This window comes from Pseudopodoces humilis, chromosome 12 (assembly GCF_049639895.1).
Source record: "Pseudopodoces humilis isolate 2021_Gansu_Grassland_sample_001 chromosome 12, ASM4963989v1, whole genome shotgun sequence".
In the NCBI taxonomy this organism is placed as follows: Eukaryota; Metazoa; Chordata; class Aves; order Passeriformes; family Paridae; genus Pseudopodoces; species Pseudopodoces humilis.
In genome coordinates, this window is record NC_142211.1 from 17,254,048 (window position 1) to 17,268,758 (window position 14,711).

The 14,711-nt window shown below is 55.4% G+C and overlaps 1 protein-coding gene across 1 annotated transcript; it reads left to right on the plus strand.

The window, feature by feature from the left end:
• Positions 1-9,659: 9,659 nt before the first annotated feature.
• On the plus strand, positions 9,660-14,419 carry LOC148183448 (maestro heat-like repeat-containing protein family member 7). Its single transcript, XM_088061479.1, has 13 exons — positions 9,660-9,716; positions 9,834-9,986; positions 10,341-10,489; positions 10,747-10,894; positions 11,101-11,288; positions 11,371-11,508; positions 11,796-11,910; positions 12,083-12,220; positions 12,453-12,629; positions 12,762-12,917; positions 13,069-13,170; positions 13,495-13,753; positions 14,250-14,419. Exons 1-13 carry the CDS (start codon positions 9,660-9,662, stop codon positions 14,417-14,419), a joined length of 1,950 nt encoding a protein of 649 aa, XP_087917605.1.
• The last annotated feature ends 292 nt before the right edge of the window (positions 14,420-14,711 follow it).

Consider the following 14,711-nt stretch of genomic DNA (forward strand, 5'->3'; position numbering starts at 1 on the left):
TTTAGAACTTGACTCTCCTGAGTGGTACCTGCTTTTTCAAAAGGGGATTAGAGGTAAACTAGACTCCAAAGCAGAAACTTTAGAAATTGAGTGCCGAAAGACAGTCAAGGTACCGTGCAGGACAGACAAGATTAAGTCGTCTCGGTGGGCTGCTTTCAAGAGAAGGTACGCCATAAAGACTACAAGGGCCCCTGAAGAATATCCTTGCTGCCAAGAAGATGGTAATCCCCGCCGTATATTTTTATATGGGCGAAGGGCAAGGCAGAGGGATACACCGGTGGGGAATCCTGACTGTCCTGAGTCTAGCCGTGTGCTTGGCCGAGGGAATGATTCCCGAGGTACCTCCGGGGGAGCGTCTCCTGGGGAAGTGTGAGCAGTGTCGGACTGCCACAGATACCAGACGAATAATTAACTGTCCTCCGGAACGTTGTTTGTCTAACAGCACTCAGTATAATCTTTGTGAATTAAAGGGGGGAGGTCTGGTGTTACCACTCAGGGGCAAGTTTTAAGGACGGGCAGTCTAAGACTCCTATGAGAAGAAAAACCAAAGCTACCCACTTCAAGTATAAGAGAGAAGTGGGAATGCTTCCTCCAATTCTAATCTGCAGCCAATGTAACAAAACTGTCTGGATAGGAGGAAAAAGACAATCCACCTTTTAGCATATTATAAAATCAACCCTTTGTGTTACAATAAAGCAAACTTAAAAATGTGTACCATAGGGGGGAAAGTGTATTGAGAAAGTAAAAATTTAAAACATGAAGAAAAAGCCTCTTTTAATAATGAACCGATAATTCTTGATTTGTTAAAAAGTGATGATGACCGAGTATGTTTGCAATTCGACCAAGTGTTCTGCTTCTCCAGAGATGAGGAAGGGATGGACCCTGAAAACAAAATAAACATAACCTGTCACAAGAATATTGTGAGAATTCATTAACAGACTGGGAAGAAAATGAATGTGAGTGAAAATTATAGTCCTTCCCCCGTAGAATTGGATAAAATAACACGAATTTTTAATGTGATGGATTATTAGGCGGGGGACTGTGATAAAGAACTTATAAAAATTCGTAGAGATCTAAATAAATATATTTGTAGCGATAATAATATAAAATATAAAGTACAGTGTGGCCCACAAGTCCTTCCCAGATCTAGTCGCGAATTCCCACTCGAGAGATAACGATCCTAGCTGGCGCCCATCAACGGAAAAGAATGAACAGGACATAGGCCATCAGGCTGACAGGGAAGGGCTCAGACGAGATACTCATCACCGGACCTGAACACCCCGCCTTGCAGGCCACTGTTGGGGAAGCAGTCAGGCAGACAAAGGGAAAAAAAGTCCAGCCGAGATATCCATCAGCTCCAACCCGGATCCAACCATCCCATCCAGATGGCCTGAACCAAAATGAAATCAAGGAACACCCAGAACTTCTTTACATATGAGGAGACTCTGCCCGGACGTCTATTTGACTCTATTCTCCAACGCCAGGAAATCAATTCATCCAACAATCAAGGACCCTTGGTGAATGGTGCCTGCCTGGAATTTGGCCTCAGGACACAAAATCCCTATAAAAACCCTGGACAGTCTACCCTCCTTCGTGGATTTGGGAACACCTATACCTTTAGGTATAGACCCCTGTCCACCCAGCGCTGCGCTGTTTGTTTTATTGTGGTTTTTCCTCATTGTTTATTTCTATTATAAAAATTGTTTTATAATAAATTGTTTTTTTATTTAACCCAAATTTGCCTTTGCATTTATAACAGGGTTGAACTGGAAAGGGAAAGAAGGGGATGGGCATGGACTGAGGGCTGGAGGTAAGGAGCTGTCAAAAGGGAGGAAGAATAGAGGGAAAAAAGGGGATGGGCACAGTCTGAAAGCTGGAGGGAGCTATCTACAGGCTGGGAGAGGGCTGAAGCCCCGTGAGAATCCCACAGGCTCAGCTGTGCCAGTTGCCAGCTGTGCCTGGATCTCCAGTAGCACTGGGAGGTGGTGTCCTCTTCAGTGTCTCCTGCTGCTGTTCTTGGGACACTCGTTCACTGGCAAACTGAGCTTGGATATTCAGGTTGCTGTGGGATGGAGAGGTGTCTTTGTCGGGGCTTCAGTGGCTGGAAGAGAGAGGACGAGAGGCACAGTCAGGGCATGCATCTGCAGGGATCCTAGGAGACATTCCTGCCAAGGACATTCCACCTGGCTCTTGCAATGGCCACAAGAGAGGACCAGACAACAGGATCAGCCAGAAGGTGCTGGCCACAACTCCCACCCATGTCCCTGAAATCTCTCTGCTCTCTGCCCACACCATCCTCACCCAGACAGGGAACGAAGCACTCTGCAGCTGGGCCAGGGATTGCAGCTTCCTGCCCAGGCATTGCAAGTGCCCCCTGCCAGCCCCCAGTGCCAGCCCGCTGCTCTCACTCACCCTCACTGAGGGTCTGCAGCTCTTCCTTGTGCGCCCTTGTGCATGAACATCCCGACCATCCCTGAGAACACAGAGCCTGTCAGGGCCCCGGCGGCACAGCTCCCTGCCAGCGGCGCTGCCAGCCCTGGGGCCACACGCCCTCCCGCCCCGGCAGGGCTCAGCCCCAGCCCTTGCTGCATCCTGACTCAGCCCAAGGGCACGGCTGCCAGAGGCCGGCAGCAGCCCCGAGGGCAGCCGGGGCTCCAGGGCGCCGGGCCTGGGGGCCGCTGCCGGGGCAGCAGCCGGGGCCGGGGCCGAGCTGCGGTGGGTCAGGGAGCCAACCTGGCCTCGTGGCTCACCCATGAACCTGACGGCCGCCTCTCGCAGGGACTCCTGTGGGCTCTCCAGATACGGCAGTGCCCGGCGCTGGTGCTCGGCTGCTCGGCTCTCGTCCTGTGCCAGCTGCAGACAGCGGCAGGAGGGAAAGGTTGGCGCGGGCTCTGCCCCTCGGCCGGCCTCTGCCTGCGGCCAGCCCCGGCCTCCTGCGCCCACCCAGCCCTGAGGCACTCGGCAGCAGCCGCTGGCGCCGGGGTCTGGTCGGGGCAGAGGGCCGGCTGCTGCCCGGGGAGCCACTCTGCCGCCCCAGCCAGCAGCCCCACAGGGCTGGGGCTCCATCAGCAGCCGGCTTGGGGCCACAGGAGCCTGAACAGGAACCCGTGTGTCCCAGGGAAGGGAGCAGCGTGTGGGGCGCAGGCTGACTCCCATGGGTGCAGCACTGGGCCACAGCTGCCAGCCCCACACACTGAGCCCTGGGCACAGGGAGCTTCTCCAGGCTGAGGCTGGGGTTTCCAGGCCGTCCTTTACCACGCATTCGGTGATCTTTGACAGATCCTCTGTTGGCAGCACCCACAGGAGCTCTGTGTTCTTTAAGAAGGTGGCAGCACAGTGCAAGGTTTCCTGAGAGGCCTGGAGAGATGCAGAGATGCCATTGCTGCCCAGGGCACAGGAGTTGCATCCCTGTGCCAAGGCCAGGAGGAGGTTGCAGCCTGGGAGGCAGCAGGGCAGGAGGCAGCCAAGCCCCCTCCCAGAGATCCACCAGCATCACACAAAACCTCACATCTGCCACGTGCTGGTTCTCATCATGGCAGTGCAAGGAGAGTGTGAGCAGGCTCTGGCTCACAATTCTCTCCAGGGGCTTCTTTTTTCTTTTGTCCTCTTCCAAGTCCATTACCTTTTGAAAATGTTGAATGGAGACCAACTGCACATGGCTGTTGTCCTGGAGAAAAGGAAGCAGAAAATATCTCTAAGCTCCAAGTTTTCCAGTCCCACCTGGGCAAAGGCCTGAAAATCCACCTTCTGGAGAAATCCTTCCCCAACACGGCCACCAACACCAACCTTCCTCATCTCACCAGGACCCCCAGCTGTCCCCATCCCTCCACAGAGCTTTCCCACCCTCCAGCAGACCCCTGGTTCCCTGCACATGCCATGGGATGGCACTCAGCAGGATCTGCTCCAAGGCCTTCCGCGGTAGCAAGCTCAGGCTGCCAGGCCAATGGTTCCTGGATCATCCTTCCCACGGCCCCTTCCTGTGCACGGCTCTTTCATTTACACCTTTGAGCTCAGCTTGGACTTCTCCCCTTAAACAGGATTGCTGTTAAAGGATGGAGAGCAGCCTGGCAAGCTCTTTCTCCAGCTCCCTCTTTACTCTTGGGGCAGCTAGAACATTGCACAGGAAAGCAACTGGTGCCACAAGGAGTGGGCGGCATCAGGCAGCTCTGGGGAGACCCCTTGTCATGGGGTGGCTTTACCTTTAAGATAGCTTTGGGAGCTAAGGAAAATGAAGCTGCTGGTGACTGATGGGAGTCTTTCCTCCTGACCAATTATCAGTCATTTCTAAGAACTGACATCAGTTTTGACCATTGAAAAGTGAGATCAACCTGTGAACACCACCTTAAGACCTAAGCCTGTGAATTTCTTGGTCTCTTTGTTTTCTGGCTGTGAAAGGTAACAGAGCTCCAGCTGACCTCCCGTTCTCTGCCCAGGCCATGCAGCCTGGGCAGGGGCTGGGCTGGGCCCAGCAGCTCCCGTCCGGGAGATGGGGCCTGCGGGGCTTGCCCCGGGCTCTGGCCGGGCCAGGCCGGTCCCTGGCTCGGCTGCAGTTTTTTTGCCGTGACTGAATTCACCAGAGACTGCCGAGTAAAGAAAGGAAAAAAAAAGCTCTTGACCTGCGGCGGGCTGAGACAGCGACCACACTCTCCAGAGCAGCCATGAAGAATATTCCATCGCACACAGCTCCAGCTCCTGCTCCGGCAGAGATCACAGAACCATCTACAAAGGCTGGGCAAGATTTTAACCTTTTCATTACCCAGATGAGACTTGCAGATTAATCCTTTTATCCAGAGAGAGAAAAAGAGAGTAATCAACATGTAATAGACTTTATAAACTATCAGAGACAGTAAAGAAAAGAAGCTTCAGAAAAGGTAGAGAATAAGGAGATGATTTATAAGCTGAAATATTTTTCTGTTAAAGCTATGGAGATGGACAATAAGGTCTTGAAAAAACTCCTTTAATTCATGACAGAGTATATAGGGAGGAATAGAGTGTTCAAAGTTTGGATTTTGGGCAAAAGGTGGAATAATTGTGATACAGTGAGGTGTTACCGCTGAAGACGAATAGATCATGCGGACACAGGTCGAGGTGTGGTGAAAAGAAAGAGCAGAGTTTATTTTTCCAGGATTTATAGGCTTCTGACCACGGCCAGGGATTGGATGGTCAGGATAACACCTTCTCACTGGACTGGCCATGAGAGATGCCCATCGCAAGACGTGTAACAGAAAGAATGTACACATATCTATGTTTACAGTTACTCTCCTGGGAAAGTCCTTAGAAAACTATGTTAGCAAGCTCAGAAGCTGAGTTTTCAGGGCGACAGTGAGGTGCTGGAACAGAGTGAGATAAAGTAATAGTTGAAGATTGGAGGCCTTGAGAGCCAATGAGAAAACTGTTTCCAGAAAAGCTAACAGAAACAGATGAAGAGAACTTCTGCCTTTGAATAACTCATCCTTAAAAGTAACATCCCTAGATTCATTGACCCATAACACACCTCAGAGTGATGTGAAATGGGAGGAGTGAACTGATGACAGGATTTCCAGGCAGCTGGCATCAGAAAAATAGACAGCTATAACAGAAATAGCTTTCTTGTGGAAAACTCCATAGATTTGCAGAAGAAGACTTCTGTTTCTCTACAAAGACTAATGAAAAGACTCTAGCAGGAATTGGGACTGTTTTAAATGCCAAAGTTCAAAGTTTTTTTGTCTCTATGTTGTCATGTGAACAAGGGAATGGTGGGTAGTAGGGGATAAAAAGGGTTTTCTGGAAGTTTATTCTGGTGTTCTTATTCTTGTAGTTTGTTAATAAACTTTCTTTATTCCTTTTTAAGTTTTAAGCCTGTTTTGTTCTTGCTCTAATCCATATCTCACAGCAAAAAAAATAAGTAAGTCTTCTAGTAATTTTTTAGTTAATACTTTAAAACCACGACAGTACCCCTGACACCCAGAGCTCTTCAGTAAAGATCCTTCATATAATCATTCCGTGATTATGTGTGTTCCTGAACGCTAACAGCTCTGTTCCTCTCTTCCAGCCCTTGAAGACATGGCACATAACATCAGCCCCGCCATCAGAAGCCTGGCAATTCAAAAATTTTGTATCCTCCAGGCAGTAGAGAGAACTCAATATTCCATCTTTGGAAACCTGCAAGATCAGCTCCACATGGCATAGAGGACACGGCCTCATCTCTCAGGCCATGACTGGATGCGCTGCTGGAGCTCTGCTGAGAGCTGATCTGGGAGGCTCTGTCTGCTGGGGCCACCTGAGCCAGCCAGGATTTTATTTTTCTTCAAAATTGTTCAAATCTTATTTTTATTATTTTTAGTATGTAAATATAGGATAGGTTCTAAATACACAGACTCCCAGGTGCTTTCTTTTGCTGCCCAAGGTCCGCAGGATATCGGGGAAGAGAGGGAAAAGGGTCCTTGTGCTCAGCAACCTGCCGGGGTGTGCAGTGGTGCAGGGAAAATGGCCAGAAGCCCCTTGGCCTTTGGTGGTTCTGCTGAAGGCACAGCCCCTGTCCCAGCCAGGAAGTGCCATCTGTGTCCTCGTGCCCGTGTGGTGCTGGCTGGGTTGCTGAGGGCTCCCAGCTGCCTCTTGATCCAGCTCCTCTGGAGCTCCTGTGGGGCTGCGGCGCTGCTGCCGGGCCACGCTGGGGGAGACCCTGAGGGAACAGGGTGCTGGGAGGCCATGAAGGGATGAGGGGCTGTGGAGGCCCTGACGGGACAAGGCATTGGGAAGGCACAAGGGGGATGTGTGAGGGAGTGGGTGGCAGGAGGCTCCAAGGGGACAGGAGGCCCCTGAGGGGCCGGGGTGGTGGGAAGACCTGAGGAACTGGGTATCAGAGGCCATAAGCAGCCCCTGGGCAGCCGCCTGGTTCCTGACACCCGGCTGATCTGGCTCTTCCCCAAAATGTCTGCCAGGCCTGCAGCAGAAGCCCTCCAGGCTGGGACAGCACCCCTCCAGGAGGGTGGGGACAGCCCGAGGTGCTCAGGCTGGGCTGGCTGGGGACATGGAGGGCAGGGGGGTGCTGCCAGGCCACGGCCACTGTGTGCCTGAGATAAGGGGCAGAGGGCAGAGGCAGGGCTGGCCAGGCCGGGCCCTCGCGGCTGCCCAGCCCACGCTCCTGTCACCGAGGCCCCCCTGACCCAGAGCCGGGGGCCCGCTGAGCTGCTGCCACCTTGGGGAGGGGGGCGATGTCTCCTCCAGCAGGGCTGCCCAGTCGCTGCTGCCCAAGCGGCTCTGGAGCCCACAGACACAGCAGCAGAGTGTGCACAGGGACAGCAGCAGCCCGAACGTCGGCACCTGCGCACTGAGGCGTCCGCAGCAGCCGGCTGCCAGACAGGGAGAGGCTGTGGGCACAGCTGCCTTTGGTTTGGCAAAAGGCCTCAGCAGAATCGGCCACAATGGCTTTCTCTTGACTTGCCAGCCTCACAGCAATGCTTGGCAGCTTCAGCTGCAGCCTGTGCCCGTGACTGACTTGGATGGCCGTGCTTGAGGGCGGGCTCGCCTTCCACACTCAGGTGTCCCAAGGCAGCGGCCTTGGCGCCATCGTGACACAGAGAGAGAGAGACTCAGGACATGAGAACACAGGAACAGCCTGTTTGGCTCATTCTTGAGTTTGCTGCTCCTGCCTGAAATAATCATCAGGAGTATATGCTGATATAAAAATATAGCCGAACACCAAGGACTTTTCCTGTAGTGTCTAGAACTAAAACTCTAAATGCTCTAAAAGACTCTAAAATGCAGGGTGAAAATGACAGCTTTGGTATGTAAGAGTCTTAGAAATTTTAACATGTGATTGTTCTAGTCAAGGATTTTAATTCTAATGTGGAAACTACAAAAATATTAAAATTTGTTTTCATTGGCAACCCCTTTGAAATGGCATCAGCACACCTACAGGTGTACTGGGGACAGTACTTGGCAATTCATGGCTTCAGTTGTGGGAGATAAATATTTTGTCTGGGTTCACCCTGAAGTTTAAAGTTTTCCCAGGGCTTTGATTGACTGGTCATTGCAGGTAACTTTAATAAATGCAAAAGGATGGGAAAGCACAATTTCTGGAGAATGTGCACTAGGGGTAGAGAGAAAACCATGAAAACAGTCAGCAGGCTCTGGAAAACTTAAAAAAAATTAAAATTACAAACATAATGTAAAAATAGATGTAGCTCTGTGACTGTTCCAGCAGGACTCTGTGTCTGGAGGAAATGTTTGCCTTGCATCAGCTGTAACACAGACAGACACACAGCAACTGGAGCCTTGAACATCAGAGACTGGACTAATGTTTGTCCCAGAAAAAGACATGGAAGATCCCACTGAAACAGGACAGTGCCTCTGTACAATCTAACCATCCTAGGAAACTCAGCAGCTGATGGTGGTTTTGTGCTACTGCAAACCCCTTCCATGAAAAACATCATTCCAGGAAGGAGCAACATCATCTGACAGATAGCAGGAGTGGCCAGCAATAGCTCCAGGAGCTCCTGCCAACAGCCCCTGCAGGAAGGAGCTCAGTCCCCAATGCACGTGGGCTTTGGCTTTGGCCCTCTGGCACAGAAGCCCCCCAGGGGCACAGGTCTGTGGGGCAGGAGAAGGGCACCAGCACTGCCAGGGCTCGGCTGGGGTGGCAGGTCTGCTTCGGTGGGGACTCTGCCACACTTGCTGATTTCAGTGCTGCCAGGCCCCTGTACAGATTCTGTGCAAGGCCCCATGGCCTTCCTGCTGCGGCTGCGTCGGCAGCCCTGGGGGCTCCTTCTGCTGCCCTGAGCCTGCAGAGGAGGGCAGCGTTTGCTGATGGTTTGAGGTGTTCCTAAAGATCCTGTCAGGCTGTCTTAGACACTTTGAGCAAGGGATTCCTTCCAACCTGGGCCACTTTGGGGGGATGGGGGAAGAACCAGGAAGGTGGCAGGGCGTGCAAGGGCCGTTAGTGAAACGGTGCAGCCTGGTAACCGTGGAATGGAACGGTGGAATGGACAAGAGCTGGCGGTGACAAGACCACACCAGAGTGCCTGGTGCATGCGACGGGACAGGACGCGCCAGAGCGGTGCTGTGAGGAGCCCCCACACAGCCCACTCATTAGTGCATGACCCGGAGCTTTTCTGAGGCATAATTCCTACAGCTCACGTTGTGAGCAGTCTGTGGGTCTTGGTGAGCCGGAGCTTTCTGATAACGTCTCTTTAGAAGGTGCTCCCAAGGCCCCATTTTGTCATGGCGGGCAGATTCTTCAGGCTATTCAGAGTGTTCCAACAGAACAGAAGCACAGACCCTGGAGCTGCCCCAGCAGAACACCCTGAAGAGCCGGAGCAGTTCCAGCAAGGGCAGGATGGTGAGTGGCAGAGCTGGGCCACAGGGCTGAAGCTACAGCCAGCTGGGCCCTGCACCATCCCATCCCATCCCATCCCATCCCATCCCATCCCATCCCGTCCCGTCCCGTCCCGTCCCGTCCCGTCCCGTCCCGTCCCGTCCCATCCCAGCCCAGCCCAGCCCATCCGCACATGCCCAAGGACAGGACAGAAGAGGGGCTGGGGCTGCCCCCTGGCAGTGACCGTGCTCCATCCCCTGAGCCACCCCAGGGCTGTCCCTGCCTCGGGAGTGCAGGGCTGGGCTGTGTTCTCCGGCCTCTCCTGCAGCCCCTCAGCTCTGGCTGCTCTTTTCCAGATGCAGCCATGGATGAGAGACAAGAGCAGGAGCCCGCCCGTGGCCACTTCCGCAAAACGCTGAAGGTACCTGCAGCCATCCCCACCTGGGCTGGGCCTGCTGGCACTGCTCAGCCCAGCTCTGCACATGGAGCACTCCTTGGAACATGCCTCTCTTCCCTGTCCTTTGGTCATTCTGCACAGAGGTTCCGCCAGTTCCTGCCAATTCGGCATAGAAAGATCAGCCCCATAGGAACTGAGGGCACAGCTGAGCCTGACTCCGGGCTGACCGAGCTCCAGGCAGAGCCTGATGTCAGCCCAGATTCAGCTGCGCCCTCAGAAGACTCTGACGCTGTGGTGAGTGATGACAGGGCAAACTCTGATGTGGCACTGATTGAGGACATGGCCATTCCAAACACCAGAGAGACTCAGGGCATCACAAATACTGACACTATGCCCCCTCCCACCATGAGTCATGCACCTGATATGAATGTTTTTGAAAGGGGGGTGTTCCTTCTGACCAGCAGGCAGCCAGCCAGGGGCCAGAACTGGAGGTCTCCCATGATCGTGTGCCCCCTCAAGCCACATCCACAGGGCCCCCTCAGCTTTTGAGGCCAGCACAGTGTGGCAGGAAGGGAAGCACTTCTTGGGAGAAGCTGGGGAAGTTGCTGCCTTGGACAGCGCTCCAACTCTTCCCTATTCCTACTCTAGGTGCCAGCTATTGTACGGAGCATCCACCAGCGTCTAATGTGCTCCGTTACGGTGGATGCCAGGCTGGCCACTAACATTGTGAGGCTGGCTGAAGAACACCCGGACGATGTGGTGCTGACCCTCCTGCACTGTGCCCCATCGTGTGACAGGTATGGGGCCCACGTGCCTTGAGAGCTCAGGGCTCACCGGCCTTTAGGGCCCATTGCCCTGCACAGCCTGTCCAATGGGCTCTGCCCAACAGGCAGAGAGGTCCAGGAGCCTTGGGCCCCTCTGTTTCCTGAGACTGCTGCCAATGCTCCCTCCCTGCCCCTCAGGGCACTTGGGCTTTGTCACCTGGGACCCCACAGCTACACAGGGCATGGCTCTGTAACTGAGACACCCCTGACACACAGCTCTGATCCCACAGAGCTGCTGCCATGATGTGGCAAGCCATAGCCTCGTCAGGACCAGCAATGGAGAAGGTGCTGCCAACTCTGCTCCATATGATGGAGAACTGGCCACTTTGCAGCACCTGCACCTCTGATGGGGACAACAAGGACGTTTTTGCTCTGGCTGTGAGTTTCTGGAACTGGCCTTGCCTGTCCCCTAGGTTGCTTCTCCAGCAGCTCTTCATCCTCTCCTTGCCTCAGGCTGGGCTGAAACCTGGGCTAGGGGCAGGCTCAGGGGGCACCGGGCCCACTGTTCCCCCTGCATCTCCCCTCGGGCCCTGCCCCATCGGCGCCTCGGCACTGAGCGCTGTCTTGGTGTGCTTCCTTTGCAGGCAACTCTGGTGCTCTGGGTGATTATGCAAGTGCCTCAGAGCCATGAGGCCATGATGCATTATTCCGACTCTCTCTTTGCGGCTCTACTGTTGCACATTTTCACCACCACACAGCTGATGCCAGCAGAGGTTGATAACTTCTGGAGAGCATGCCAGGAGGAACACTGCCTTCCCAGAAAACCCAACAGGTGCCAGTCCTCCTGTCCTTCCCATGCCCTTGTGGCTGACACCAGTGCACCCAGTGTGACCTGGTCTTTGCTCTGCACACAGGTTTGCAGTGCAGGCCATGAAGGCTCTGCTCTGCTTTCTGCACTATGACAACGAGTTGATGGCCATGGAGCGCAAGTGTGGCTGGGAAACGCTGCTCCATGCTGACACCCAGCACTATGCCGTGGGTCTGTTGGCCAGGTGAGACCCCTTCTCACCACTGCCTCTGAAATGTGTGTCCTGTGCCCAGGTTGCCCTACCACAGTCCCTGTGGTCATGGCCAGAGGGCTTTGCCATTGAGGGATGGCTGAGCAGACTGGAGAAGTCTGAGAGGAGGGTGCCCAGAAGGAGCCCCATGGTCCCAAAGCACCCATGGTCCCCCCAGGGATGCTGGGGAAAGGCCAGATCTCCGTGAGTCATCCCTGGGAGAGGTTTGGCCTCCCCCCACCCCCCACCTCAGTGTCTTGGTGCCATTTCCCCCCTTCCAGGGTGATGCGCCATGACTTGACGCCCTTGTGTTACCATGTGGCACACCAATTTGTCCGGAGGCTCATCAGGGAGGAGGCACGTTGGGATCTGTCCTTCCTGGCATTCCTTGTGGAGGTGAGCCCCATGGCCAGCACTACCTCGCTGAGCTGCCTGCCAGCCCTGTCCCCTTGCATAGCCACAGCTGCCTGGGACGGTGCCCGCGCCCTGTGCTGCTGCCTGGGCCCAGCCCTGCGCAATTCCAGGCTCCTGCCGGCCGGCTCCCCTGTCACTGCCCTGTGCCTTTCAGGTCCTGGATTGCCTGAACTTGGGTGACTGTGGGTACTGTGTCCTTGAGATCGTGTCAATGCACCTGCAGAGCGAGTGCAGGCAGAGGTGTTGCCTGGCGCTCAGAGGCCTCGTGGTGCTCAGCAAGGAACCCTCGATGGTGAGAACGGGGCAGCAGCTGAAGCTGTGCTGGGCAAAGCAGCCCCTTGGGCTGGCTGGGCTTCAGGAGCTGAGGCAGCTGCTCCCAGCTCTTCTGCCTCACCTGCCTGAGTGCTTTGGGACAGGCCTTTGGCCTCTGGGCCCAGCAGCAGCAGGGTGGGGTTGCAGTGCCAGGGTGGTCTTGGCGCTGCAGCCGTTCAGGGCTTCCCAGCACAGCCTTGTGTTCCAAACAGGCCAGACCTATACGCAGCCTGTGTCGAAGCTTCCTGCAGCTGCTGAGTGACGCAGACGGAGAAGTGGTCAGCATGTCTCTGTCTGTGTTCACGAATATACTCAAGAGAAAAAGTCTTCGTTTATCAAGGACTGCAGCCCCCAAGCTTGCTGAGCCACTTGTGCTCTTCTTTGACCATGTAAGGCTCTGTGCCCCGGCCACGGGTACTGGCTACTGCCCACACAAACTTTGGGCCTGTGGATTTTCAGGCCTTTGCCCAGGTGGGCTGGAGAAGTTGGCGCTGAGATCTTTTCCTCCTTCTTTCCTCCAGGATAAAAGCCACGTGCAGGTGCTCTCCATTCACCTCTTCCGCAACACGATGAACCGGGTAGTGGAAGAGGGAAAAAAGGCAATGGAGAGGATTGTGAAGCAGAGCCTGCTCCCGCTCATTTTGCACTGCCACAATGAGAACCAGCGCGTGGCAGCTGTGAGGTTTTGTGTGATGCTGGTGGATCTCTGGGAGGGGGCTTGGCTGCTTCCTGCCCTGCTGCCTCCCAGGCTGCAGCCTCCTCCTGGCCTTGGCACAGGGATGCAACTCCTGTGCCCTGGGCAGCAATGGCATCTCTGCATCTCTCCAGGCCTCCCGGGAAACCTTGCACTGTGCTGCCACATTCTTGAAGAACACAGAGCTCCTGTGGGTGATGCCAACAGAGGATCTGTCGAAGATCGCCGAATGTGTGGTAAAGGATGGCCTGGAAACCCCAGCCTCAGCCTGGAGAAGCTCCCTGTCCCCCGGGCTCTGTGTGGGGCTGGCAGCTGTGACCCAGTGCTGCACCCAGGGGAGCCAGCCTGCATCCCACACACTGCTCCCTTCCCTGGGACACACGGGTTCCTGTTCAGGCTCCTGTGGCCCCAAGCCGGCTGCTGATGGAGACGCAGCCCAGTGGGGCTGCTACCCGGTGCCTCAGGGCTGGGCGGGCACGGGAGGCCGGGGCTGGCCGCAGGCAGCGCCCGGCCGAGGGGCAGAGCCCGCGCCAACCCTTCCCTCCTGCCGCTCTCTGCAGCTGGCACAGGACGAGAGCCGAGCGGCCGAGCAGCTGCGCCGGGCACTGCCTTATCTGGACAGCCCACAGGAGTCCCTGCGAGAGGCAGCCGTCAGGTTCATCGGTGAGCCACGAGCCCGAACTCCCTCCCCGCCCCACCGCAGCTCGGCCCCAGCCCCGGCTGCTGCTGTCCTGGCAGCGGCACCCGGGCCCGGCGCCCTGGAGCCCCGGCTGCCCTCGGGGCTGCTGCCGGCCTCTGGCAGCCGTGCCCTTGGGCTGAGTCAGGATGTGGCAGGGGCTGGGGCTGAGCCCTGCTGGGGCGGGAGGGCGTGTGGCCCCAGGGCTGGCAGCGCCGCTGGCAGGGAGCTGTGCCGCCGGGGCCCTGACAGGCTCTGTGTTCTCAGGGACGGTCGGGATGTTCATGCACAAGGGCGCACAAGGAAGAGCTGCAGACCCTCAGTGAGGGTGAGTGAGAGCAGCGGGCTGGCACTGGGGGCTGGCAGGGGGCACTTGCAATGCCTGGGCAGGAAGCTGCAATCCCTGGCCCAGCTGCAGAGTGCTTCGTTCCCTGTCTGGGTGAGGATGGTGTGGGCAGAGAGCAGAGAGATTTCAGGGACATGGGTGGGAGTTGTGGCCAGCACCTTCTGGCTGATCCTGTTGTCTGGTCCTCTCTTGTGGCCATTGCGAGAGCCAGGTGGAATGTCCTTGGCAGGAATGTCTTCTAGGATCCCTGCAGATGCATGCCCTGACCGTGCCTCTCGTTCTCCCTCTTCCAGCCACTGAAGCCCCGAGGAAAGACACCTCTCCATCCCACAGCAACCTGAATATCCGAGCTCAGTTTGCCAGTGAACAAGTGTCCCAAGAACAGCAGCAGGAGACACTGAAGAGGACACCACCTCCCAGTGCCACTGGAGATCCAGGCACAGCTGGCAACTGGCACAGCTGAGCCTGTGGGATTCTCACGGGGCTTCAGCCCTCTCCCAGCCTGTAGATAGCTCCCTCCAGCTTTCAGACTGTGCCCATCCCCTTTTTCCCTCTATTCTTCCTCCCTTTTGACAGCTCCTTACCTCCAGCCCTCAGTCCATGCCCATCCCCTTCTTTCCCTTTCCAGTTCAACCCTTTGCTTCACCTTGCATTAATAAACAGTTTGCCTTTTTCACTTAACCTGCATCTGTCTGGAGTTGAAGGGTCACAAATCCAGAGCTCTGTGACACACAGGCCCCTCCTGCCGTTCTCTC

Bases quoted from the DNA above. Each gene is read 5' to 3' on its own strand.
- LOC148183448 (XM_088061479.1), top strand. From the start codon at position 9,660: ATGGATGAGAGACAAGAGCAGGAGCCCGCCCGTGGCCACTTCCGCAAA. The intron at 12,221-12,452 runs GTGAGAACGGGG...TGTTCCAAACAG, and splicing joins TCAGCAAGGAACCCTCGATG to GCCAGACCTATACGCAGCCT. The intron at 12,918-13,068 runs GTGAGGTTTTGT...GCATCTCTCCAG, and splicing joins AGAACCAGCGCGTGGCAGCT to GCCTCCCGGGAAACCTTGCA.